The sequence below is a fragment of the Eublepharis macularius genome, chromosome 14 (assembly GCF_028583425.1).
Source record: "Eublepharis macularius isolate TG4126 chromosome 14, MPM_Emac_v1.0, whole genome shotgun sequence".
NCBI classification, from domain to species: Eukaryota; Metazoa; Chordata; class Lepidosauria; order Squamata; family Eublepharidae; genus Eublepharis; species Eublepharis macularius.
In genome coordinates, this window is record NC_072803.1 from 38,150,388 (window position 1) to 38,177,706 (window position 27,319).

At 43.6% G+C, this 27,319-nt stretch overlaps 1 protein-coding gene across 2 annotated transcripts in view; it reads left to right on the plus strand.

Annotated features, from left to right (window-relative positions):
- Positions 1-27,319, plus strand: part of LOC129342384 (tetraspanin-15-like) — a 133,918-nt gene that overhangs the window by 98,304 nt on the left and 8,295 nt on the right. Inside the window, exon 7 of one of the 2 annotated variants that reach the window (XM_054998107.1) lies at positions 3,643-3,759. The exons of the other annotated variant lie outside the window; for it this stretch is intronic. Within the exon in view, the coding sequence (XP_054854082.1) occupies positions 3,643-3,759 (117 nt within the window). The remainder of the gene's footprint in view (positions 1-3,642; positions 3,760-27,319) is intronic. 2 annotated transcript variants of the gene reach the window in all.

A 27,319-nucleotide genomic window follows, 5' to 3' on the forward strand; every position in this document is an offset into this window, starting at 1 on the left:
GCAGGCAGAATTACTGTAAAACACTCCTTGATATCCACTGTGCTGAAGGAACCTGTTAGGCAAGGGAAGGAGTGTCATCCATACATTTAGAGATAATTTTTGTAAAGATGATGGGCAGATTACAGGCCAGAGTTATCTTTAAAAGAAAAGTTCCAACTTTCAAAGCGCCATATTTAACATGTCAAATATAAGCAGTGTGTCATGCGGACCCTCTGTGCATGGAAATAAACACCTTGTATGAATGGCATTGTGGATGTGCAACTCTAAAATAAAGGTGAATGAGGCAGTCTGCCGTCATTCACTTAAGGCATGTTGGACTCGGCTAAAACAGCTCTGGATGCTGAACAACTGTTTATGATGGTGATGTATTTCTTTGTTTGCTTTTCAGCATACCTTACCAAGAAGCCCTTATAGATGGCCTTCAAAACAAATTAGACAACATCAGGGAGACTAGATCTTACAATGACTATTAGCCATGGCACCTCCTTGTTTGGAGAAAGTATACCTCCAAACACCAGGTGCTGTGGGACAAAGAGGGACGAGCTGTTTGCCTGCATGCCCTACTCATAAACTTCCAGAGGCATCTAGCTAGCTGTGGCAAATCAGGGCCTTTCCTCCCACTGGTAGACCCTGCTCTGCCTACCCCTCCCTTTTCGCCTCTGGCCAGGCACCTGAACGGGCTGTCTCACTTTCCTGTCTCTGGGTAGTTGCTGCCACCACTCTCCCAGTATGGGTTTCCGGTTAGGTGGGACAGCCTCCTAACCTCCCTCTGGTTACGTCTTTTTGTATTCCTTGACCTCTCTCTCTCCCCTCCTAGCGGACCCAAGCGGTTGGGGATCTATGTGGAACACAGGGTCTTAATTCCTTCAATAATTCAACAAAATTTATTTAAGATCATAACTCCACCCAGACAACTATGCAGTGAACAGAAGACATAAGGGGAAAAAACCAAACCCCCTGATATCTCTCCCTCCTTCTCTATACTCATGGATGTTGTATAGGGCAGGCACGATACTTTGTTAATGGGATTTAACTCAAACCTACTCCCCTCAGAGCCATCCCTCTCTCCCCTCTAGCCACCAACTGTCAACTTCCAACTCCCCTCCACCAACTGGCTCGCTCTCCCTCCAATCACATTCTACTCCAGAACTGGCCCCTCCCTCCTGTAGCACCTAGAAAGTTAAATTCACCAACAGAATGGCGTTTTTCCACACTAGCAACTAAAATATGGGACTAGATGGACCTTTGGTGTGATCTAGGACGGCTGCTGTTAGGGCATGCCATTTGCGGAGCGGGGTGGTGTTTCAGACCCAGACTATTGCACAGAAGCATCTTTAGCACCAGTTTTTGTGTGGCTATGACAGCATTATGGTATGATAGCCAAGCGGAGCCTCCATGTTCAGAGGCAGTATATCTCTGACTAATAAATGCTGGGGACAAGTGGAACAATTTTAAGGGGTCCATTTAAAACGCAATGATGATGTTGACCACAATGTGAGCATTTGAGGGTATGGAGTGCATCATGTACAGAGCATTCCTAAGCTGGTCTACTCAATAATAAGCCCCGTTCTGTGGTGTTTACTCCCAGGAAAATATTTTTAGGAGTGATTCTCACTCATCTTAGAAGCCAATTTCTTTATAGAAGGTGAAGCTTATAAGTTGTTTTTTTCCTAATGGATAGTTTCAGGTTGAGCTCTTTCATTGATGTGCTCAGGATTCTTGTGGTTCTGAAAGCCACCAACTTCAAATTGGACCCTTGCCTGTCCCAGCTAATTGAATTTGGCAGGGATAAACTAGTTGCCCTGCTCACCAGAATTACACATTCTTCTCTGACTGAAGGGGATTTTCTGAGAGCATTGAATGAAGATGTAGTAAACCAGTTACTGAAAGGAATACCTATAGGAAAGAAAGATATTGCCCAGTATAGGCTGTCTCAAACTGAAGTGAATTAAGGAGTGATGGCAGAGCAACAACAGAGGTTCCTGGGTGGTTTGTCTGCCCTCGACCCATTTCAGTTAGGCTTGAGGCCTGGTTTTGGGTCTGAGGCAGCTTTGGTTGTGTTGATGGGACAGTCAGTTTATGGACAGAGGAAATGGTTCTCTGCTGATGTTGCTGAACTTGTCAGTGGCATTTGATACCTGACACCATCAGATGTTTGTGGAGCAATTGGAAAATGGAGTAGGGGATACTGGGGCTCACGTCCAAAGGTTTCGGTCATCTCTGTCAAGACATACACAAAAACTTTCCATTTGAGAGGTAGAATCATCAGTATGGGAGTTGAAATATGATGTCCCTCAGGCCTCTGCCCTCTTACCAAGTCCCTGAATGAGATCATTTGTGATTCTGGAGTTGGGTGTCATTAATATGCTGATGACACCCAGCTATATCTGTCATTCAGAAAGCCTCCAGAAGCATTACTTGGAATCCAGAATGAGTGCCTCAGTGCTGTCGTCAAGTGGATATGGATAAATGAGCTGAATCTAAATCCAGATTAAATGGTGGTGATTTATTTATTTATTTGCTTAATTTAGACCACGCCTTTCTCCCAAAAGGGGACTTAAAGTAGCTTGCATTGTTCTTCTCTCCTCCCATTTTATCCCCAGAAAAACCCTGTGAGGTAGGTTAGGCTGAAAGAGAGTGACTGACCAGCCCAAGGCCACCCAGCAGTCTTCCATGGCAAAAGTGAGGATTTGAAGCTGGGAATCCCAGCTCTTCCTCTGACCCTCTAACCATTACACAATACTGGCTCTCCAGTGATTTTGGGTAGGAAAGCAAATGCTTTGGATGAGATTGACTTGAGTGACAGGCACTGAAAAACATAGGCACAGGTTCAGGTCTCAGATCCCCACAGCCTCTGACAGACAGGGCATGACTATTATTAGGGGAGTAGATAAAGTGTCTGGTGGTGGTCTTGGACTCAGCCTTGTCAATGGAAAAACAGATTGAAGCTGTTTCTAGGAATGCTTTCTATCCACTTACTGGGAAACTCCCTACCAGATTCACATGATATACCCTCACTGATCTGGGCTTCTGGGACATCTAGACCAGTGTCACCCCCACTTTGAGGAATGAGCTGCCAGAGAATGTGAGGAAGGCTCTGTCTATGGCAGCTTCAAGGAAGCTGGTCAGGTTCTCTAGCCAAGCCATCCAAACAGCTTGGGGCAACACAGTGAGGGGTGCACCAATGCAACACAGGCTCACTCCCAGACAAATGCAGCATGTAGAGTTGCCAACTCAAAGGTGGGAAATTCCTGGAGATTAAGGGGTCGAACCTGGAGAGGGAAGGGTTTGGGGAGGGAAGGGACTTCAGTGGGGTATAATGCCATAGAGTCCACCTTCCAAGGCAGCTATTTTCTCCAAGGGAACTGATCTCTTTGGTTTGGATATTAGTTGTAATTCTGGGAGATCTCTGGACCCCATCTGGAGGTTGGCAACCCCAGCAGCATGGCAGGGACTGGCATCACTTCTTAGGCCTGTCACCATGGGCTGGTTCCCAACGTATAAATATGAACGCAGCACATCTGGCTGCACAATACCTCAAATCCTAGGGGCTTTTTGAAGTTCTCTCAGACCTCTAACATAGTCTGCAACAAGAGTTTGTGGGGTGAACACCACCTTCAATATTATTTATTCTGTTTGCAGCGGCTGGAACTGATAGATGTTATCTATGTGCGTGGCTGTATCCATGCAGTTGGCTTGTGGCTTAAAGACAATTTTGAAGCTACTTTTGGAATTGTTTGCTCTTTGCTTCTTCCTCAGGTATGTGAATCATTTTGGTATCTGGGGGTTCTTCTTCAGCATTTTCTTTTCTAAGGCAGTGGTAAAAGATATTGCTTCTTTCTTTTTTTATTGGCAAGTTTAGATGTTGATCAATTACTTTCCTAACTGTTCAGACGTAAATCAAAATACTGGAAACTGAGAATCAGGATCCATAAGGTGTTCAACACAGTTATTCTGAAAGATGAAAACATGAGGATCATTTCTGATGAAAGAATATTATAACTAGATCCACTTTCTTAAATCCTTAGCAGGCCAGTGAATTTTATACTCTCCTTTTGGTGAGCTTGATCATCTTGTCATGCTCCGGAGTTACTTGTGGGAACTGGTTGCAAACTTCCAGGTGTGACCTGTAGATCTCCCAGAATTACGACTGATCTCCAGACAGCTGAGATCAGTTCCCCAGGAGAAAATAGCTGCTTTGGAGCATAGACTCTGTGTTATTAAACCTTGCTAAGGTCCTTCCCTATGCTCCCTCCCCAAGTCTCCAGGAATTTCCCAATCCAGAGTTGACAACCCTAGCTGAGTGCATAGGAGCAAGAGCACTGGGATCTTTTCCTGCCCTCTGGGACTGGGCGGAAAATATAAAATCAAGTGATGTAGTATGTGAACACCATTATCCTTTCCTCCAGACGTCTGCAGGTCTTTGGTTCTGAACTCTTAAAGAAGCTTTCCCATGCTTTCCTCAGAGCCATCCACATGTGCACTCAGCATTAAATTATTGGTATGTTTCAATTTTCTGATTCTATAGCGCCAATTAATAACTCCCAACTAATAATATGTGCCTGCAAATGAAATTGGTAAATTGGTAAAAGCAAAACTTTGAGAACTAAACATTCAATTGAAGTTGGGTTAGGGAAGGGAAGATCACACGACGCTGCCTTATACTGAATCAGACTAGTGGTCTGTTGAGGTCAGTATTGTCTACTCAGACTGGCAGCAGCTCTCCAGGGTCTACCGCTGAGCCATTGCTCTTCTCCTAATTCCGCTGTGTATTTGCAATACTTCTCCCATAGCCATGGGATGAACACAGTGGCCAGTTGCCTTCTGCACAGGAAAATGGGCAAAGATCCTCCCAGACTTTAATTTCTGGGTCCAGCAACACCTCTTTTACAGGCATGTTCATTTGCATAGGTAATTGATCACCCAATCGTATGGATTGCAAAATGTATGCATAATTATGCATATATTGCATAATTATCCATTTACTTACCAAATGATTTCTCTTATTACAATTCAACAGACAACTGCGATTGATTCGCCGTCTCTGGTGCAGACATTAGTAATAGCCATGTCATCTTAAATTACATTCTAATCTTGCCATCAGTCATTTCTAAACTGTTTCACACATCAGAAACTATTCTCTGTCTTTAACTCTAGGGGAAGCAAGGCAAAGGCCTGCCAAAGATCTGATAAACTTCCTATGAATTTATTTACTTCTTTTGCCAGGTTTGGGGGATTAAATTCACAAGACTGTAGTGTTTTCAGAGCTGTTTCCCAGTTAATATTCTAAGGCCTAACTGTGTTGGTCAGTTAGGTCCCAGAATCCCTTGTACATCTGTTGTTTATGCCTTCTGCATTGTCACGCAGTTGCCAAATTCTACGCAAGGAGTGTTGGAAGCCACTTAAGGAATTCAGCCTCATAATTATTATAACTCATCCTCCAAAGGGCTCAGGAATGGTAAACATAATGGGGATAATTGTATTTCTTAATAGGGTTACCAACTTACCAGTCCGCCAGTGGCCAAAGCAGGTGAGCGGGAGGCGGGGAGCGGTGAGGTACTCATCTTCCACATGCACTTGAAGCATACATGTGCTTCCCTGCTTCCCCATCACAACAGGAAATGACATAATGACACCCAGAGTTATAGCATATAATTCTGGCAAATGGTACAAAACAGCATTGACCGTTATAAAATGCAAAATACAATCATGGCAGGTATGCTGGCATACATGACACAGAGGAGCTGCAGGTCACACTGTAGCCCAATTCATTAAAAATTGCCTGTTTGGAAGTGATATTTAATTAATTGGGCTTCAGTACAAACCACAGCTCCCCCATTACACCAGAAAATGATGTCATTTTCCAGCATGATGGGGGACCATGGGAGAGCATGTGCACACTTTCCTCCTTGGTGCTTCCCCCCCACACTGTCCAGGTGAGCGGGACCAGGGGCAGCAGGTGCAGGCATGGGCTGGCAAATCAATTTCTTAAGCAGTTCTGCTCTGAATCCTACTTGGGCCTATTCTTTACTCCCAGGAAAGCATTCTTAAGATTGTATTGTTATTTGCCCACAACAGCCCTGCAAAGTGGGCTAGGCATAAGGAAACCAGTTTGCTCAAGATCAGTCAGGAAAGCTCATCATGACCTGAGCAGTGATTATGTATTTATTTTTTAGCCTTGTCTTTCCTATATGTCCAACATGGCTGCCAAAATACACTATTTTAAAACCAAAACAATACAACAATAAAATCTTGAATATCCTAATCACAGTTACATAAACAAAGAAGCCAGTTACTTCACAGAGACTCCAACAGATGTACTTAAAAGAGCCATCCCTTGAAATAGGACTTTTTGCCATGCTTTTCAGAAGGCCAATAAGGATAGTAATTTATGTACCCCTAAGATTGGTGCTATGACAGAGAAGGTATGGAATCAAGTTAAGGAAGTCTGCAGTGAGGGCATGATGAATGGGGCTTGCTATTAGGAGTACAGTTTCCACAGGGGATCTTGAAGGAAGAGGTGGCCGTGCCCACATGTGGGTCTGTGACTGTGATGGGCTTTAAGGTTAGGTAAAAAGGTAAAGGTGCAAGCACCGAGTCATTACTGACCCATGGGGGGACGTCACATCACGACGTTTTCTTGGCCGACTTTTTACGGGATGGTTTGCCATTGCCTTCCCCAGTCATCTACACTTTACCCCCAGGAAACTGGGTACTCATTTTACCGACCTTGGAAGGATGAGTCAACCTTGAGCCGGCTACCTGAACTCGGCTTCTGCCAGGATGAGCAGAGCTTGGGCTGCAGTACTGCAGCTTACCACTCTACACCACGGGGCTCTTGGGCTTTAAGGTTAAGAAGCAGTTATTTTGAATTGAGCCTAGAAGCATAGCCTCAGAAAGAAGGCACACTGCCGGATTTTGCAGTAGCTGGACCTTCTGAGTTGTCTTCAAGGGTAGCTAAATGTAGCGCATGTTACTGTACTCCAGTCTAGAGGTTACAGAAGCCTGGATCAGTATGACCAAATCAATCAGTGTACATGGGAGGATATTCTGCATGCCAGATGAAGATAAAAAAGGCATTCCTAGCAACTGCACCAACCTTCTTCTCTGTTTACAATGCTGCATCCAAGAATATACCCAAGTCTTCTCATATGGTCAGCTAAGGACCATTTTATCCCATCCAGAACTGATAAATCAGTCCTGTCTAGAACATCATCTGTCCTGACCAGCATCACCTCTGTCTTGTCTGGATTCAATTTCAACTTACTCCCTTGACTGTTACAACTAGGCGCAGCTGCTTCTGGAGGCTTAGTTCATGAAATATATATTGAAGTCATCAGCCAGCTCCAAAGCTCTGCATGATTTCATTTAGCAAACTGATGTAGATATCAAAGAGTATTTGATTCGAAACAAGCCCCAGTGTCTTGTCTATAGACCTTCTATATCCAAGTCTCTGCAATGCGAAATAATCTACTCATGGTTATGTTCAGTCATGACCCAAGAGAAATTCAGCAGCAGGTGTGCAAATATAGTTTATTATCATACCATTCTATTTTTGTGTTGCGAGCGTTGGGACAGAAAGTTATATAAACCTCCAGCTCTTCAGTTATCTCCCTAATAAGGTGAGGAAACAATCTGGAATAAATAAATGGGATCAGTTAAGAAAGGGCCGATGGCTTGCAAACATTTGCGAGCTGGCTTCCGAAGGCGCTTGCTCATTCTTTCCAATATACTACAAAATTCAGTCCAAAAGAAAAGAGCAAGTCTTCCCAGTGACTTATGAACTCTAGCTTTTTAATCAGGTTTCCTATATTCTAATTAGAAGTCTCCTTTGTGTCCAATAGAGTTCCCATTGAAATTAAGCTACCATTGACTATTGGAGCAGCCAAGGCCCATCAATCCAATTTCTCCTTCTTCTGCAGTTGCAATTCACAGCTCTATCAACTGCAACCTGATGGTTTGTCAAAGATGCATTAAAGTGCATTCATCATGGAAGGGCTAAGAAATAGTTGATGTGGACCACAGGTTGTAGGGTCAGCGCAAACAGAGGCTGTACATGCCTCCTCCTATTATATGCCCCACCTATTAATGTTTTTTTTAAAAAAAACAAAAGACTTTTGAATTTGTGATATAACTTCCCTCTAACCAGAGTTTGTTTTCAAAATAGGAAGATGTTTGGTTAAAACAGAAAAGCAGCGGAAGCTGAAACCCCTTGCCCCCGCCCAAAGTCTCCACCCATCTCACCTGCCCATCCAAGTTTCCCACTGACTCAAGGAGGGTTTTTCAAGAGCAAGATCACCCTTATTGTGTTAAAATCTTCGGTGGGGGGAGCCTTTTGGTGCTATGTCTCTGCATTCACCTTGAGGGCAGTCAGCCTGTGAAGAAGAGAGCTGGAGATAAGCAAGAGGAAGCGGCCCTCACTTTCATGCGCCAGTTGTAGGCTTCCAGGGGCCTCTGACCTGGCACAGGTGGAGACAGAATTCTGGACGAGAAGGCCACTTGGTATCTCTTGGGGTTGTTGTGAGGATAAAATGAAGAAGGGAGAACCGCATACCCCACTCTGAGTTCGTTGAAGGAAGGGCATGATGAAAATGTGATCAGGAGAAAGAACCAACAATGTGGCTGTAATTAATGACATCTTTTCCAGAGTTCCTTATTTGTGATAAAATGGGAAACATTAAATCCCATCATTACCCTCTTGTTTGCACCTATGTTGATATCTGAGTTATTCTTCTGCTATAGTAACAGAACGTTTTACTGGCAGCTTGCAGAAATGCATACTTCACCACCATCTTGGTGACCTTGACAGTCATGTCTTCCTTTGACTTCCTGGGCAATAAAGTTCGGCTGCCTTCCATTCTTTTCCTGCCAAAAGCTTTACAGCATGTCTTATCCTCAGGCATTGTGGGAGGATTTTTCATTGTTCCACTTCCTTCTTGGCCCCTCCTCCTTCGCTTCTCAGTTCCCTGCTCATCATACTCTGCCTTGCTTTCTTCATGCACCTCCGCTCTGTCAACATCCCTATGTCCCTTGACTCTTTTGTTTCCTCTCTCCCCTCCTTCTGCCTCCATCAGACCTACGGCATCTTCTTTCCTTAAGCCCCCTGTGAGCTTTTTCTAGAACTTCTATTTTCATCAGATCCTCCCTTCCTCAGCCTCCAGCTGCACAGTTCCCTGTCTCCTCTGCTCTTGTTCCTCAACCACTCCCCCTGACTTCCTGCCCTTTATTTATTTAAGCGTTTGTATCTTGCCTCCCCCATTAAGACCCAAATCAGCTTCCAACATAATTCCAGTTTCAGAATTCTTTGAGCAGCCATTAGTGCATCTCCCTTCACGTAGCCTTCATCGAAACAACCAGCGTGGATATACCTGTAATGTTTCCTATCTTCCGTCTGATAAAGTGCAGCATCTTTTCCCCCTCCAGACAATGCCGTTCCTGGATTCTTCCACCCAGTCTTTAAATAGCATCTTTTAGAAAGCAAAGCTCAACCTTGATTTCAAGGTACTTGTTATTTTATTTGAATTTACATTTCTAAGCAACACTCAAAGTGACTTCCAATAAAAAATATAAGACACATAAAACAGTCAAATAAAACTATCATAGTGAAAAACATCCCACAGAACCCTGCAACAATTAAAACACATATATAACCAGCAACGGCAACCTAAATACATGAACTCACAGCCAGCTTCAAATACTTGCATCAGGCAGTGAGGAACAACCACACTTTCACATGGAAAATTTTCCAAGTAGAGGTCAAGTAAACTTCATTCCCTAGATCACCTGCATCAAAGAATGAGACATGAGGCAGAGCCTCCCTGGCAGAAGGAACCACAATGGTAAATTTGTGTAGAACTACTTAACTCATGTAATTTTCAGGAATCAATATGGGTTCTTTTTAAATTTGTAACTTTGGGAGGAGCAGCATGGATGGATGAAGGTGGGAATTTGAGGTGTACTGGGACCAAGGAGGTATGCAGAAAATAAGTATTGCTACACTTGTGGAAATGCTCCTGTAGAATGCTGTTGGGGGTCAGTTGGGAGACTCATAGTGCCATCCTAAGCAGAGTTGCACCATTCAAGTCAGTACATTTAGAAAAGGGTAACTCGGCTTAGGTTTGCACTACAAATCAGCCTCTCAGGGCAGGAACCTGGAACAAGAAGCTGTATGCATGTTGTAGTCAAGGCTAACATAGCAAACAACATGTCCGGCAGGCAGGGGGCAGAGATATATCATAGTGTGGCAAGATGTCAAGTCCAGCCATTGGTCCAGAGAAGCAGGCATGGCCAAGTTAGGTCTCTCCAGTATGGACAAGTTTCTGGGACTGAGGAACCATCTATCACCTGGATCCTACAGTCTTTAGGTGCCAGGCCAAAACATTTCTTTTTACCTGGGTTTTTAATGAATGAGTTATCTTTTTAGCTATTTTGGTTTTATAGTATTGTTTTTAATTATAAGGTGCCTCGAGCACTTTTATGGAGAAGTTGTGATGGACTCTGACCCCCTGGCTTCCCCAGTTGCTAACTCCCCCCCCCCAACATCTTGGGGCCTCAACTCCACATGGTGAGGCTGTCAGGAGCCCCAGCACCATTTGAAGGATGTGCTCCTTTTCACATTTCCCTCAGTGTCAACTTAGATAACCTACCACCATCAGAAGGTTCTTTTGGGCCAGGTTGGTACCTGTTAGAAGCACACCCCAACCGACTTCGGGCCAGCTTGTTAACCCTTTGCTGAAAATGTGCATGGGAAGTGCATGAGGGAGTTCAGTCTCACCTTTCCCCCCTCTCCTTTCTACATGCTAGAGCTGTCCAGTTCAGCACTGGCTCCCTGGTAAATGTTGGGACTAAACAAGTCAAGGCTCATGGGTGGGTTCTCTTCCATTCCCAGAGACCAGGGTTTTAAACAGATATTCTATAAACATATTCTGGAAAGCACTGATATTTGGGGACAACATCCAAGCAGTTAGACTTAAGGCAGAATACTAGTAAAAGAATAAAAAACGCAGTTGCTAGATCAATCTTACTTAAATGCGTACCATTCCCTGCCCCTCAGGATGGGTTCAGAATCCTCTCTTGTTAGAAAGCTTAGTTAAACTAGACCAACAGAATTTCTGAAGACATGTCACAGAACTGCACCCCAGGCTCCTCATATATAGACTTTATCTTTAGATAAAGAGAACTCCCACTGGGCCAATCAGAACTTGGGATACAGGCTCCAAAATTCCCTCCAAGATAAGTTTTAATCAGTCATTTCAAAAGTATAGCTTAAAGCACTTTTGCACTTGGCACTCAAATGAGTCTGGTGTGCAAAATTAAAATACCAGGCACAAAGTGGTAAAGGCCAGGAATAATTTAGCAGGACAATTGATAGGCTGACCCAAATGACAAAAATTTGGTATATTGATTCTGCTGCTTTTTGGCTCTCCATGAGAATAAAAATGTCCACTGTCTTCCCTGGAATGTAGCTTGAGATTTTATTTCCCACTTCAAATAGATAAATGGGTGTTATTCTAAAATCAGCTTCATCAATCCATAACGGAGGCATCATATAAATTCCCTAGGAGGGAGAGATTATATAGCCACAGCTCCGCTCTGGTTGCCTCCTGCATTCGCCTTTGCTGTGCTGGACCAGGTTGCAGTTTCGGGAGTGGTCACATACAGGATGGTGCTGTGGTGTCAGTCCTAGTTTAGTTGGCTGACTTATGGTTGGGGAAGGCATTGGTTCCTTTCTGGTCCCGAAGGTTCAGTGATTGAATCCCCTAGTTCCCTGCAAAGAGAGAGAATGAGTCTGGAGAAATCAGTCTACTCTGTTTTCTGGGGAGCCCAGGGCTTTCTCGGAAGCTTTTCAGAAATGGCCCAAGTAGAAGGTCTGTAATGACTGACAGTTCCCCAAAAGACTCTTGCCCATCACTACCACCTTCCCATTACAATGCCCAAACACAGGTGTTGTTTAGGAATGTTGAAAGCAGAGTGCTCAGTTCATGTGGGGCAGCAGAGGCCGAACAGTTCCAGACAGTGAATAGAATTTGCACCCTTCTTTCTGCACATTGAGGTTGTGTGGGAGATGTGTAGCTGCTCTTTGGCAGGTGAGCCAGTATACAAAGAGTTCTGTGAAGGCTGGAAGAGCCCCTGGGCTAGAGCTGCAGATTAAAGACTGATAGGAGATGGTTAAGCTTTGAATGAAATGCCCTGCCACAAAGAAAAATTTTGCTGTAGCAGAGGTTGAAAGGCCTGGGTGATTAAGCAGTAGACTTTTTACCTTGTCAGTGCTCACTAATGATTTTTCCATCTCAGACCACTTAACTGCTGCTAATGAATGAAGGCATTGAGAGCCGGTCTCTGAAGTAGCTCTTCCCTCTGCATTGCAATGTGGGTTTCAACGTCTCCCACGCCATTGCTAATGAGGCACAATTTAATGAGAAGAACACCTCCTGCCTGCTCAGGTTGGAAGTCATAGATGACACAGCCCACCACAAAAGGGTTATAGGATACATGTAAGTCCTTTTTATCTACAACATCATGACTGAGCCCCTTGTAGTGGGTTGCTGCTATTCTACCTCACCAGCCACAGTCTCAAGAGGTTATTAATATGCGTGGTCCCTTGAGACAGAAATTTCAGTGCGATATTCATTTAATACTTTTTAAAAGCACTTGAAATTAGTCTTTTACTCTTAACAAAAGTACTAAAACACAGAGATCAGGTACTCACTGGGGCTGTTATCTAACTGAAGGAAATGTAAGCCTTGTGCAGACAACCATTCGAGGGATAACAGGTGAGTGTGGAGGTGAGCTGGACTGTACCCAGGGCTTTTTTTCTGGGAAAAGAGATGGTGGAACTCAGTGGTGGAACTCAGGACCACACAATGATGTCACTTTGGGTCAGCTGGAACAAGGGGGGAGTTTTTAAAAGTTTAAATCGCCCTCTTGAAAATGGTCACATGGCCAGTGGCCCTGCCCCCTGATCTCTAGACAGAGGGGAGTTTAGATTGCCCTCTGCGCCGCTCCAGCGGAGCGAAGGGCTATCTAAACTCCCCTCTGTCTGGAGATCAGGGGGCAGGGCCACCGGCCACGTGACCATCTTCAAGAGGTGCTGGAACTCCATTCCACTGCGTTCCTGCTGAAAAAAAGCCTTGACTGTACCCACTATCAGACAGTGGCTTACTAAAAGTTGCAATCCAGACTACCTCTTGCAATTAGACATGAGTCCATTGGTTTCAAAAGATTTACTGAATATAAACAACCATTATAGTCCACTATCCAAGATACAAAGATCCTGGCTGATACACGAGTATTGTTACGAATGACAGGCAAAGGTTAAGGTACAGAATAGCATACCCCGGCAGGCCCCAACCTCCCCCCACAGTTTTCAAAACAAACGGCTCGAGGCTGAGAAAGTGAAAGTTTCCCAAGGCTGGAAAGGTTGTAGTCATAACATTCCTCTTCTCTAAGATAACTGCTACTGAACTGCTTGCCACCTGCAAAAGAAGCACTTAAAACACTGACAGGATTAAAATGGAGTCTCTTTGGTTTGAACACACAAGAAACATAGAAACATAGTCAGAACATCAAAAAGAGTCCAGTAGCACCTTTAAGACTAACTAGGTGCTACTGGGCTCTTTTTGATTTTGCTACCACAGACTAACACGGCTAACTCCTCTGCATCTATAGTCAGAACATGACACCCACATCATAGTCCCACCCCCAACATCCACACACTGATTCGTACCTCTTCTTGGACTTCACATGTTTATTGGCTGTATGCACATAGGTGTCGTACACCTGATCTGTACTCTGCAAAAATGGGACACATCCACGTATACAACTTTGATGTGTGTAGACTTGCCTCAAATAGCCCAGGCAAGACTGATCTCATCAGATCTTGAAAGCTAAGCAGGGTTGGATGGAAGATTTTTGCTATGTGGAGGCATGCAATGGCACCCTGCCTTTGTTAGTTTGTTGCCTTGAACACCCCAGCAGAAGACGCCATAAGCCAGTTAGTACTTCACAGCACTTTCCATCACCAACAACTGCCCTTTTGCTTGGAAACGGCTCTCATTTCTTCAGTGTAGCTCAGGGCTTGGCTTGTTATAGATTTAAAATACCATATAGTATTTTTTTTTTAGACCAGTTGGTTAGTTGGCCAGAACAATTGGGGCCTGGAGCAGATGTAATGTGGGGGGCCCTGCTGTTACACCTATAAAGACCCGTTTAAGAATTCTTGTATTTTTAAGGACCTACGGCACTTCCTTGCTTTGGGAATGTGCAGACTTTACCCACTTGCTACTGATAGACCGAGAGAGTCTACCTCCAATTCTGATTGCAAAATGATATTAACGTTATGCAAGAGAAATATTTCGTAAACTAAATTCAAGAACTAGAGAACAAAAGGATGAGAGCAAACTCAGAGATGCCTTCTGCATTTGCTGAGGTAGTGGGGAGGCTTCTTTGCAGGAACACTTCTGACCGAGTCCCAGCCATGATTTCAGAGAGCCGTCTGTGTTGAGAGAGCCTTCCTGGAGAGCAGGGTTTTCTCTCACTCAGCTTCAGTAATTGAGCAGCTGGTCAGGGATCTCCTGCTGCAGGGCAGTCGCACACCTCCACTAATGAACAAAAGCAGCTGTGTTGCTTCCCTGGTCTTTTAATTAGCTGCAAAATATCATTTAGTCAGATTCACAGTTCACTTCCTTGGAAAAGCTCCCATGTTTGGAATGATTAGGACCGATACCTGCTGGAATCCATCTCCCTGCCCCTCCCAGAAGAACTTCTGCCGCTACTGTGAGTTACTCTGTGGTTATGGAAGTGGGGTTGGGCAATCTGTCTTTGGCCAGAGAGCTGTTGAGAGAGTTCTTCCCTTTCTCCCAGCAAAAATATGGATTACATCTGCCAGCTGCTGTTTCAAGCCCAACAGAAATAGAAACTTTTCACAGAAGTGATGGAATGGATATGATGAGATCTATCCTTGCCAGAATTTGAACTCTTATTTTTTTTTTCTAAATACAAAAGCCACAGGATACCTTTTATTAGGGCTAACTGAAATTAGCACAGAACATTCTGAAGGTGTTCATGTGTGTGCGCGCACATGTGTGCATGCGTGCGTGCAGGGGGCGGGGGTCCAAGCCCTTCTGTCAAGGCCTCTTTTCTGCATCCTGTGTAGAAATATTCTACCAACTAGAATATGTTAGGTGGTACTGGGTGGAGCTCGTATCACACTGAGCCTTTAGCTTTTCTGGGAAGAAGAAAGAAAAATTGCAGACTCCACAATCCTCTATCACCAAAGGAAATACATCCTTGAAAAGTGTCAAGAGCAGAAGGAAAACAAGATAGTCCTTGTATTGATGTCCCACTGTTATCTGTTTTTAATTAAAAAACTCTGATCCTGTTTGGCCAAAGATGATAAAAAAAGGGGAAAAAGTAATGATGAATGCTAGGGACAGCAATGGCTGTAGTCCTCTACACACCATCCTTCCACCCTTTGACTGAACACATGGAGTGGGCATGAGCATACTGGCCCTGCTTCTTCAGAGACCTGCTTGAGGCAGCTTATAACATAAAAAAGATAAAATGATAAAAATATAAAATCTTTATAATGAATAAACCATTAAAAGCTAGGCAATAAGAACCAAGAGCAAAAAACATTTAGCAACATAAGTGATCCTTATAAAAACAATTTAAAAGCTGTAACTCTTTGTATATGCAAGGAATAATTGCCCTGCCCCTCCTCACAAACACACATGCACACCCAGTATAGCCTAATGGTGAAGGATGTATCTACTCCACCTGCTTATGCTGTATTGATTTTTTCTGCAATTGACTGTCCTTTAGACATGGGCACAAAACGGGGAAAAAACCCAAATGAGAGTTTCATGTTTTGTCGTGATCCACAAATTGCGAATTATGAAATTTCATGAAATTGACAGTTTGCCAAAACAATTAGTTAGTTTCATGATTTGTCGAAACTGGGGCATTTCAACAGCCCCCTTCATACCCGGAAGTGCCAAACTCGCAAGGAAACTTCAGCAGGCTCTCCTCCACCCACCCTCCCAGTTTGCAATACGTTGAATGGGAAGGGTGGAAAGGGAAGTGCTGCCAGAGGCCTCAGAGTCAAGCTAGGCCCCAGAACCAGGCAAAGACCTGGGAAGGGGGGGGGTGGAGGAAAAAGGCACCCTCACCCAAAAGACCTTTCCAGCAAGCTCCCAAATCTACTCTCTTTCTCTTCCCAAAAAGCTCCCAAATGCTTCCCAAAAGATCTCCACTCTCTTTCCAAAAGCTCCACTCTCCACTCTCTTTCCAAAAGTTCCACTCTCTCACTCCCAAATTCCAGCAGCAACAACCGCTCCTCCCTCTCCTCTGTCTGTCCTGAAACTGAAAGCACGAGGCAGAGCTGTGCCTTAAATAAGAAATGCTCACATAGAGCAGAACAGGAGCTCTCTTGTTGGCAGACAGACCTGCCCATCAGGGTTTGGAGGGAAGAGATTGGTGTTCCCATGGCTACAGAAGGCTCATCTCCTCAGTAGCCATCCCCTGCCCCTTGCTGTATAGGGCAAAATGGGAGCTTTCTCCAGTTGGCAGAGAGAGCTGCCTATCAGGGTTTTGAGGGCTCAGATTGGACAATGAAAGATCTGCAGACTTTCCTGCCCTCCATTGCCTAGAGAATCAATAGATTGGCGCCGGTCTGTCTGACATTACGAATCGATCATGAAACACATGAAATGGCCCAAAAGATCATGGATTTCGTGAAACCTTGGCCGCCCACAAAACACGTTTCTCAACATGTGAGAGGGCCAGTTTCATCATGATATTTGTTTTGTATTTCAATTCATGCCCATGTCTACTGTCCTTCACTAATCAAAAATCCAGTGTGTGGGGGGGAAGGGGGGTGGTATACTTTTGGACTAAGGTATAAGTGAAAAACAAATGTCCAGTGTAGTATTATCAACTAGGAGGTGTACACCAAAATTTTTTGGTAAATCTTAATTTTTTTTTACTGAAGTTGAGAAAAAAAAATGGAATGCCCTGAATTCCTGATTCTCTCATTCTGTTTGGCTATTACTGAAAAATTCAGCCATTGTTTTCTATGGGAAAATCACTCTGGGAACTATCCAATGGTCTGGGGCAGGTTCATTTTTCAACCAAACTTCACCAAATTTGGAGGCAACTTTCTCCTGTATGTCCTCTAAAAAAATCTCAAAGAAGGTGCCCCCACCTACTCTCCATTATTCCCTATGGGGGAAATATCTGGAGGCTTTCCAGTTGGCTGGAGTGGCATTTTTCAAGAAATCTCCACCAAATTTTCAAGGGACCTGCTCCTGGCTCTCCTCTAAAGACTCCCCAAGATTCAGGAATACTGAACTCCAGGGGCCAATTCTGTGTGCCCTTGAACAAAGTGCCCCCAGCTACACCATTGATTCCTATGGGGGGAAAGTCAAAGGTGACTCTCACTGCAGAAACACACTGGGACAAGGCTGCCACAGCCAAGCCACACTCCCAAATGCAAGCTGAGTTCATCCAGAGAAATCTCAACAGAACCAAATTGGAGCAAGGGAATGGAATCCCCCTTAGAACCAAATTGAAGCAAGGGGACAAACATCACACTAGAGAATCACTCATTCCACCCAAACCAAACTGAAGCAAGTATCCATGCCCCACTCAGAGAGTGACCTGAAACCTGAAAAATGATAATGCTAGAAACCAGCAGTGTCAAAATAATAACAAGGCATCCCAAAAGGAATAACCGGGATTAACAAGGGACAAGGTCAGAAGGACTGAGTGGTAAGCAGGGACAGCTTACACATGAGATGCCATTCTAAGCCTTAATGATGGAGAGGTATATTAATATCAAATACATAACTGTGCCTCTCCGTGTTCTGCAGAAACAGAGATGGAGTGCAGAGGTTGCCCAGCAGCTTCTGCTTAGAAATGGTGCCTCCAGTCCTTCTCTGGTCCTGGCAAACCCTCACATTTCTGTTCCGTTAAGGTCCATTTCTAATCTTGAAAGAAAACTTTTTGGAAATGAGTGAAGGTTGCTAAGTGACAGTGAAGCACTTAGCAGCCATATCATTTATAAGAACAAAGTGTTTTAAAAGAAGGAAATGAATGGTTTCAGGTCCTCATAAATCTTAAAACTGCCCACTGAGTAAACATAAACACATTATTCACACTCCGTTTTCAAAAAAGATATTGATGTTTTGTCAGAAAATGCCAACCTGAACCTCCTTGGAATGTTAACATATTTATGTTAACTACATGATTCAGAGACCGTGCTAATAACTTACTTTGCATTTGCCAGAATCCCCACAGCTTTCAGACAAGAATATTCTCCGTACTTTATAAAAACTTATTTCTTTTTTTTTAAATCTAGCCTTTTGATCTTTGAACTTCGCTAATTTAGTTACAAGGCCCCATTTACTTTGATGGTACAAAAGATGTTAAGAAAATAGGAGAATAAAATGTTTTAAAAGAAAACTTTTCCCTTTGTTTTATTTTTCTATCCTAAAAAATCAATCCCAAATAGAAAATTGGGTTAAAGCGTTCCACTGATTGTAGAGTTAAGGGGTACCACTGAGAAGCACAAACAGATCTGGGCAGATTAAGTTGTCAGCCAACCATGCAGATCACCATATTGCTGACCAACCTGATAAAATGTTCTTGATTCAAACTTCTCTGTATTGTAGCCCTTAAGCAGATAGGCTGCCCCATTCATTTCAGCAGAGGGAATGCAAAAGCAAGCCATTGAATTTATTGAATATCACAATGTTACATTGGACCTGAACTGGATCAGGAGCTATAGTATTTGCTTTCACAATTTATGGTGGACATGTTTGGGGATAACCCACAGGGTTAAGTCTGCTCTCTGCTAGGTGGGATGCATCATGCCCCCCACACACACTCGTCTTATTTTGATTTTGTTCTGTTCCCCAAGGCAAGGCTCAGCAGCCTGTTATACAGAAGGATTAGAGTCCAGTGGCACCTTAGGCACCAACAAAAATTTCAAGGTATAAGCTTTTGTGAGTCAAAGCTCTCTTCTTCAGATACAAGGAGGAGTGAAGATCCCTGAGCCTTTCTATTGTAGTCAGGAGGTGGGAGGAGTGAAGCAAAGAAGGAAGTCAGGGTGTAAAGGTACAAAGTTACAGAGAAGCTTGATTACAGCAGAAATCAGCATCTGTAGTGAGGTAAGAATCCTATGTCTGTATTCAGCTCCAGGAGTTCCAGTGTTCTGAACTTGTGAATGAACTCAAGCTCACCAATTCAGCAATCTCATATTGTAATCTACCCTTGAAGCTTCTTTTTTCGAGGACAGACACTTTTAGGTCATCAGTGGGAGTCACCTGGAAGATTAAAATGTTCTCCCACTATTGTTTGAGTGTTGTGATTTTTAATGTCAGATTTATGTCTATTTATTCTTTTACCTAGGGACTGACTTGTTTGTCCAAAGTAGACAGTGGAAGGGCACTGCTGACACTTGATACCACGTATAACATTGGAAGATGAACAAGTGAATGAACTGGAGATGGTGTAACTGGTGTTGTTAGGTCCAGTCATTGTGTTGTTTCAGAGAATATGGGGGCAGAGTTGGCACCTTGGTTTATTGCAGGCCCTGATCCCAGAGTCTATATTAGGAAGTACATTATTATTAGCGAGAAGTTGTTTAAGATTAGGGGGCTGTCGTGGGCAAAAAAAGATTTACCTCTAATGTTTCCGAGAGAAGAGTATCATTGTCCAGCATAGGCTGCCAGTCATTAATGATGAGTCAAACTGGTTTGAACTAAGAGCTGTATGGGACCACCAGCAGTAGCATTCTATTGTTGTTTTGCCTGGGCCTATCTTGTAGCAGGTACTCTAATTCCAAAAATGTCTGTTGTTGTTGATCCTGAAGGTAAGAATCTCTGTAAGAGGGATTGGAACAGATGCAGTTGTAATATAGAGTTTGGCTGTAGATTGTTTGGTATGTTTAGGATGGTGACTGGAGGCATGTAGATACGTTTGCAGATCAGTAGGTTTCCCATATAAGGTGGTTCTTGAGCGTCCATCCTGTACAGTGATAGATAGAAAATTCTTCCTGTGTGGATTGATTCATGGTCAGATTGGTGATGGGGTGGAAGTTGCTGAAGGCCTGGTAAAGTTCACCCACTGCTGCTTTCCCATGTGCCCAGATGATAAAGATGTCATCAGTAAATCTCAAGTACAAGAAGGGTATCAGCCAGTGGGAGCTGAGAAAGCATTGTTCCAAATCAGCCATGAAAATGTTAGCATATTGTTGTGCCACGTGAGCACTCGTAGCTGTGCTGTTGATCTGAAGGAATAAATCTCCACCAAATCTGAAGTAGTTCCAGGAAAGGACAAGCTGGCAGAGCTTGGTAGTGAGGTCAGCTGTAGTGCTGCTAAAGATGGTGTTCCTAATGGCTTGTAGTCCATCTTTGTGGGGGACATTGTTGTATAGAAACTCAACATCCATGGTGGCCAAAATAGTGTTACTTGGAAGATTGTCAGCAGATGGTATTTTTCTCAGGAAGTCTGTGGTGTCTGGCACATAACTGGTGGCATTGATGGCACAGGGTCTGAGAATGGAGTCCATGTATCCAGACACCCCTATGGTGATGGTGCCTCTGCCTCAGACAATAGGACAGCCTGGTTTGCCAGGCTTGTGTATTTTGGTCAGAAGACAGAAAGTGCCTGGTTGAGACTCCTGTGCTGTGTACATATAGATTTGTTCCTGTACGTTCCTCTAGCATTCCTTCTAGTCTGCTACAAATCTTTGTCTGCCATTCCCTTCACATACTGGTCACTGTAGCATCACACCTACATCTCCAACATACCAACTCTAGAGCCATAAATTGTAGAATTCTAACTCAAGCTCTCATCTCTTGAAAGAAGGGGATTCTAACCCTTCTCTTCCTCTAGGTTTCTGCTGAAGCTTAACCATGCCACAAGAGATTCTTTATTGCCTGCAGGCTACATAGATCCTGAGGAATTAGCCATGTTAGTCTGTAGTAGCAAATAGCAAAGAGTCCAGTAGCACCTTTAAGACTAACCAACTTTAATGTAGCATAAGCTTTTGAAAGCCTCAGCTCTCTTCATCAGATGCTGGACTCTTTGCTGCTTGTAGGCTAACTCCCTCTTTCTCTTTTTTTTTTAAAAAAAATTTTTTTATTGGGTTAGAACATTAATATTCTTACATTACATTCAATTTTCCCCTAATTTTCCGTTTCTAACCCCCTCCCTTTCCCCCCCTTTTGTTGACTTCCAACAGCTTTCCCACCCTCTGTCCCTTTTCCCTTACTTCTATTAACTTCCTCTGTCTAAAACAAATATATATTCTCCATTATATTAAGCAGTACATCTTTAACTCATTTACTTATTATACATCCAAACTATACTTCTTTAGATAAACAATTTATCCCATTTTCCAGTTTTGAATATTTCTATATATCATAAACCATAAAAATTTCCCACATTTAAATCAAACAATTTGATTTGTTCTCTATATATTACTCATTTCTTCTTTTTATGGTATTTCTATATAACTCATCACATAATCAGTCGATTTAACTCTTCTATACATTCAGTTTGGTACATATAAATCTTATCAAAGAAAGAAAATATTGTTAATTACTCAATCCTCATGTTTAAACCATTAATTATTCTCTATCAATATTCTATCAATTAACCTTTGCATATCTATATATATCTCAATCAATTAATCTAACTGCTTATAAATTCACATTTCTCTTCCTCCCCCGGTAAAGTCACCCCTCTCTTTTATACTTTTATTGTACTTCAGTAGTTCTCAAACTGCCACAGTTTTCCTCCCACCTCCCACTTCTTCTCCAGATATTGTTTCAGCTTCTCCCAGTCTGTGTTAAACTGTCCTGAGTCCAGATCTCTCAGTTTTCTTGTCATCTTGTCCATTTCAGCCATATACAGCAATTTGTAGATCCAATCTTCAATAGTTGGCACTTCTTGTACTTTCCATTTCTGCGCATACAAAAGTCTAGCTGCTGCAGTCATATAAAATATCAACGTCCTATGATGGGCTGGAATTCCCTCCATTCCCAAGTTTAGCAGCAGGAGTTCTGGGTTCTTATTTATTTGAAACTGTAAAATTTCACTCATTTCTCTTATTATTTCCCCCCAGAACTGCCTAGCTACCTCACACGACCACCACATATGATAGAGGGAGCCCTCATGCTTTCTCTAGTTCCTCTTTCTCTAGTTCCTCCCCATTCCTGAGACATTTCAGTCTTTTACCACACTGCCTCCATTTTCTCCCTTTCACATCCATCTTACTGTTTTAGATCTACTTTCCTCTACCTTATGCATTAAATGCAAGTGAAACAGTCTCTGAGCAAGATTCAAGTTCAGTAGCACCTTAAAGACCAACTAGATCTCCATGATATGAGCTTTCAAGAGTCAGATAACCAGTCTCTGGTTCACAGAGAACAAAAGTCAAAGATGGAATTCAGATAATTAATCAAGAGCCATAAATCTCACCAGCAGGCCTTTTGACACAACAGATTCTCTTGCTAAAGGGACTTACCCTTGACCTTTGCCCAGAGTTAGGTCAGCAGCAGCTGCCTCTGTTATGTCCTGCCTTAGTATATGTTTGAATTTGACCTTGAAAATTCCCCTTCCCTTCTTAGACCATCTCCAAGTTCACTAGTTTGGGTTCATAAACTGCTCCATCCTGGACACATACCTCCCTCCACCCCACCTCTCTCCTTGAATTCTTGATTTGCCACCCTTTTTGTCTAACTGAGAACAAAATCCTCCCCTCCCCCTGCCCCAGAGCTTCCGTCTGCTAAAGGATTGTAATTTATAAACTGCAGACCTCCCATCACACGCACAGTACATGACTCTGCCTTTCCCTATTAAATGTATTTGCTGCCTGCGCCTCTGCTTCAGTGCTATGCTGTCTATTGGGTCCCAGAATTGGTAGCTATAGATCTCTCTCCCACTCTTTCAAAACCTGTCTCTTCTCCTGCCTTCTCTCCCCCACCTTCCCTTCCATTCTGCATGGATAAACATACTCAAACTCCTTGCTACTTGGAACTGGTCTTCCTGACAGAGAGCTAATCCTTCAGCTTTGATGCCTGGTGTATGATTCTCTTTTAATAATCTTTGTCTCTGGTCTTTCAGTTCTGTTTCGATTTTCTGTGTTCCTTCCAAGCTTGTAGCAACCTCTGGTCCTGATTACTGATGTTGTGGGTCATTTCTCTGGTTTACAGCTGGTGTTACTCTCTAAATCAGCAAGGAATTAGGGGCTACAAAGAGGAAAGTCATGTGGGCTGTTTTAGGGTGGGTATAAGCTCCAGTTGGAAAGTGGGCTATATTCATGCAGAAGCATTTCCAGGGTAAACATGCCCCTTATTGCGTGTAGTAACACATCCCTACCGCTCATGTAATGCATCTTCCTTGCTTCAATTCCTCTTCCCCAGCATCTCCTTTCACCGTGGCAATCTATGTGGCTCCTGATACTAAGCAGAATGAACTGCTAAGGTTGTTTGCTGTTGTTCGAGTTGTGCTGTCACTTTCTGCTTGCAGAGATTTGCTGTATCCAGGGAACCTTGTACATACCCATGGCCCCTTTCAAGGGATCAGATGGGTAATGGTGCCCAGACATACATATTTGTGTGTATGCACACATGCATGCACATACAATAAACACACATGAAAAAAATCCTAATGATTCAAGTATTATTTTAACAAATAGCTAAGAGCCGTTTTCTCCACATTACTTATTTAATATATTTATGTTCCACACTTCCTGATTTAAAAAAATCCCAAGATAGTTTCTAGAAATAAAAAGGCATAAAATATACAATAAAAACAAATCCATAAAATGTAATAACAGCAAGAGATAAAACAAAATGTAGCAGCAGAAAAAAATTGAAAACAGCAACAAAAAACAATTACAGCCATCAGCTGAAGCCGATAAAGGCTATAAATGTGAGCAGGTGATCCTTTAGATACCCTCACCCCAGACTATTTACAGCTTTAAAGATAACATGCAGCATTTTGGATTGAGCCTATCAATAAACTGGCAGCCATCAGATTTCTTTCTAGTTAGTACCTATGAGCATCTCTTCCTGCTCCATTCCATTCAGTGAAGTTCTGACCCATCCTAAAACAAAACCTGCAAGTGCATGGATAAATGTGGTCAAGTCCCATTTGCTGAAGGAGAGCTAGAGCTGAAGCTAATTAAAGTCACTGATATATTACAGTTGATATTTGTGTATCCCTTGGCGCACAAGGATCTAACAGGGTCTCAAGCTTCATACTTGATCATTCAGAGTGAGGGCAACCCCCTCTGGAGTAGACTTGGTCCCAACCAGGACAGGCTGGCTGCATCACTGACCAAGAGCACCTCAGACTTACCTGGATTGAACTTCAGTTAATTGTCCTTCATTCAGCTCATTGCATGTCCCAGACATCCATCACGTCTCCTGCTGAAAAGCAGAAGTGTGTCATCAGCACACTGAAGACACTACAAGCTAAGTCCCCACAGCAGTGTTGTGCAGATGCTTAAAAGCATGGGAGCAAAGATGGAGTTCTTCAGGACTGCATTAACATAATCGTCCTGGGGTAGAGGTGGGCATGGACTGGAAAATGGACCAAAATTTCACATGGACCCGGCTGATTCAGTGTTCGTGAACCGGTGGATCATGGGATGCTCATTTTCCACAGACCCCACAACTTTGTGGCTGGTCCATTGGTCTATCATCTGTGAACCCAGACTTTGGGGGGGGGGGTTAAAGTGCCCCTGGCATTGCTGGTGAGTGGTGCTGGGAGAGCTTTAATATTTAAATCCCCCCTTGCTCCAGCTGACTGGCGGACCCATCAGTTAGCTGGAGTGGGGGGTTAAAGCGCTCCCCGTGTCACTGGCAAGTGGTGGCAGGAAGGCTTTAACGTTTAAATCCCCCCTTGCTCCAGCTGATTGGCAGGCATGGACCCACAAACAAGTCCGTGAACCAGTGCAGGTCCGTGAAAAGTTTGTGGTCTGTGAAATGTGATTGACCATGGCCCGTGGGTTTTTCCCAGTGCCCCAGCAACACCTTCTGAAACAGGTCAGCAAGATAAAACTAGAACCATCAAAATGGGGTGGGCATGATGCTCATTGCAGGCAGCTTAACCAGAAAGACACTACATTTGATTTTAATGAAAGTTGCTGAGAATGTCCAGGGGACTCAACAGAGCTGTAGGTCATCTCTCTCTTCCCACTGATGGTCATCAAAGTGACCAAAGTCATTCCTATCCACAAACTAGGCCTGAAGGTAGATTGAAATGAGTCTAGGTAATAAGTTTCATCCCCAAAAGCCTGGCGTTGTATTTCCATCACCTGCTCAAACACCTAATGCTCATGCAAGTTATATCTGCTGGGTGGGATAAGATCACTCCTATGCAAAACACTATGCTGCCATTAAAAAACTATGACCGAATAGTGATGTTACTGCAACAGCAAGAGACCATCCGTGATATAACCCCACCCAAACAAGGGAGCCGTGTGGAGATGGGGAGTGGGCAGAAGAGGGAAGGGCTTTAGTCAGAGGCTTGTGCTTGCTTAGGATTTGGCCCCACCTATCCCTTAATGACTGCATGATGCTATACATGCAGAAGAGGAGGCATACTTTTCAACATGTGCACAGTCAATAGAGATCCCACCAGAAGACTACCCTCACCCCCCTTCATTTCTGCCCTTCTACCACAATGAGAATATGAGGCAGACTGACCCTGAAAGGACACTGGAACAACCAAATTCTCAAAAGCCTGAAGGAACAAAAGCACCAAACGGCAAGTGAATGACCTTTTCCTTCACAGAACCCCTACAGGTACTTCAGTTCAGAATTCCAGACACACAAACACCTGCCTGCTCTTATTTTATTTGTTTTAACAATTTCTGCTTTCCTTTTCTACTTGAAAAAATATTCAAAGCAGCTTGTAGGCTCTCATTTAAGTCACAACCAGTTACACTAAAACCCCACTAGGAAACTCTGCAAAACAAAAGCAGCAGCAATTTGGTGAGGCAAAACGATAATTTTTAAAGCTGTTAAATGCAAACTGGATAGACCCAAGCCTGGTACTTGAAAGATAATAATGTTGATGTCAGGCAGATTGATCTTCCTAGGATGGGAGTTCCAGATCAAAGGCTCTGCTGTAGTAAGGGCCCTCTCTTTGGTAGCCACCTACCTGGAGATCTCCCAGAATTACAACTGAACTTCAGATGAAGAGATCAGTTTCCCTGGAGAAAAATGGCTGTTTTGGAGGAGTGGACTCTTGCTATAATACCCCAATGAATTCCCTCCCTCCCCAAACCCATCCCTCTTCAGGCTTCATCCTCCCAAATCTCCAGGAATTTCCCAACCCAGAGTTGGCAGCCCTAGCCTAACGTTTATTCAAAAAGCCTCAGCTTGAAATGAATGGGGTGGCCTTCTGGGATCAAAACAATAGTGCCATTTTACTATGTATATGTAATAGTCACAGTTGGACTGAATTTTATGTTCCTTAGTATTACCAGCCTCCAGGTGGTGGCTGGAGATTTCCTGGAATTACAATGATGCTCAGAACACAGAGATCACTTTCCCTGGAGAAAATGGCTGTTTTGAAGGGTGAATTCTATGACAATATACTCTGCTGAGGACCCTCCCCCAACCCTGCCCTCTCCAGGCTCCACCCTGCAAATCTCCAGGAATTTCCCAGTCAGGAGCTGACAACCCCCTGCATTTTTTTACTTGGACTCAGTCAGCTGTCCATGTCTCCCACCCAAGCCCTTGTGAATGCTCCTGCCACTCCCATGGATAGCTGAGGGAGTTCTACAGGAAAAAAAGATTCCCAGCTGACCATCAGCAAAATTCTTCTACACCCTGTGAAGGGCTTTGAGAAAACATGATGAGTAGTTGCTCACTCTTATCAGAGGACCAGCAGGGCATAAAACTCATGAACTTGTTAAAGCAGAAAGTAGTGAAGGATCTAGGAAGCATGAGAACGGCCTGGCTACAGAAAAGACCTGCCACCACGTCAGTGCTGAATTCCTCAGCAGAACAGCTGCAGCTGAAGCCTGCTAAGAAACTACGAAGTTAGAGCCTAACTACACATTCCGTTTTCCTCACCTCCTCCCTGGGTCTACCACAAGCGTGTTTGAACAGAATCGTGCTGTGAGTTCTATTTTTGGAACTCAGTTCCCATGCATGTGGGGACCCAATTTAGAGTGTGGCATGCAAGGATAAGTGTCTCCATCCTTTCTGTTCCCTGCAATGCTTTCCTGACCAGAAAGGGCCCTGGGGAGCCACTCTTTGTCCAATTGTGGAAACTTACCTGTAGCCATCAG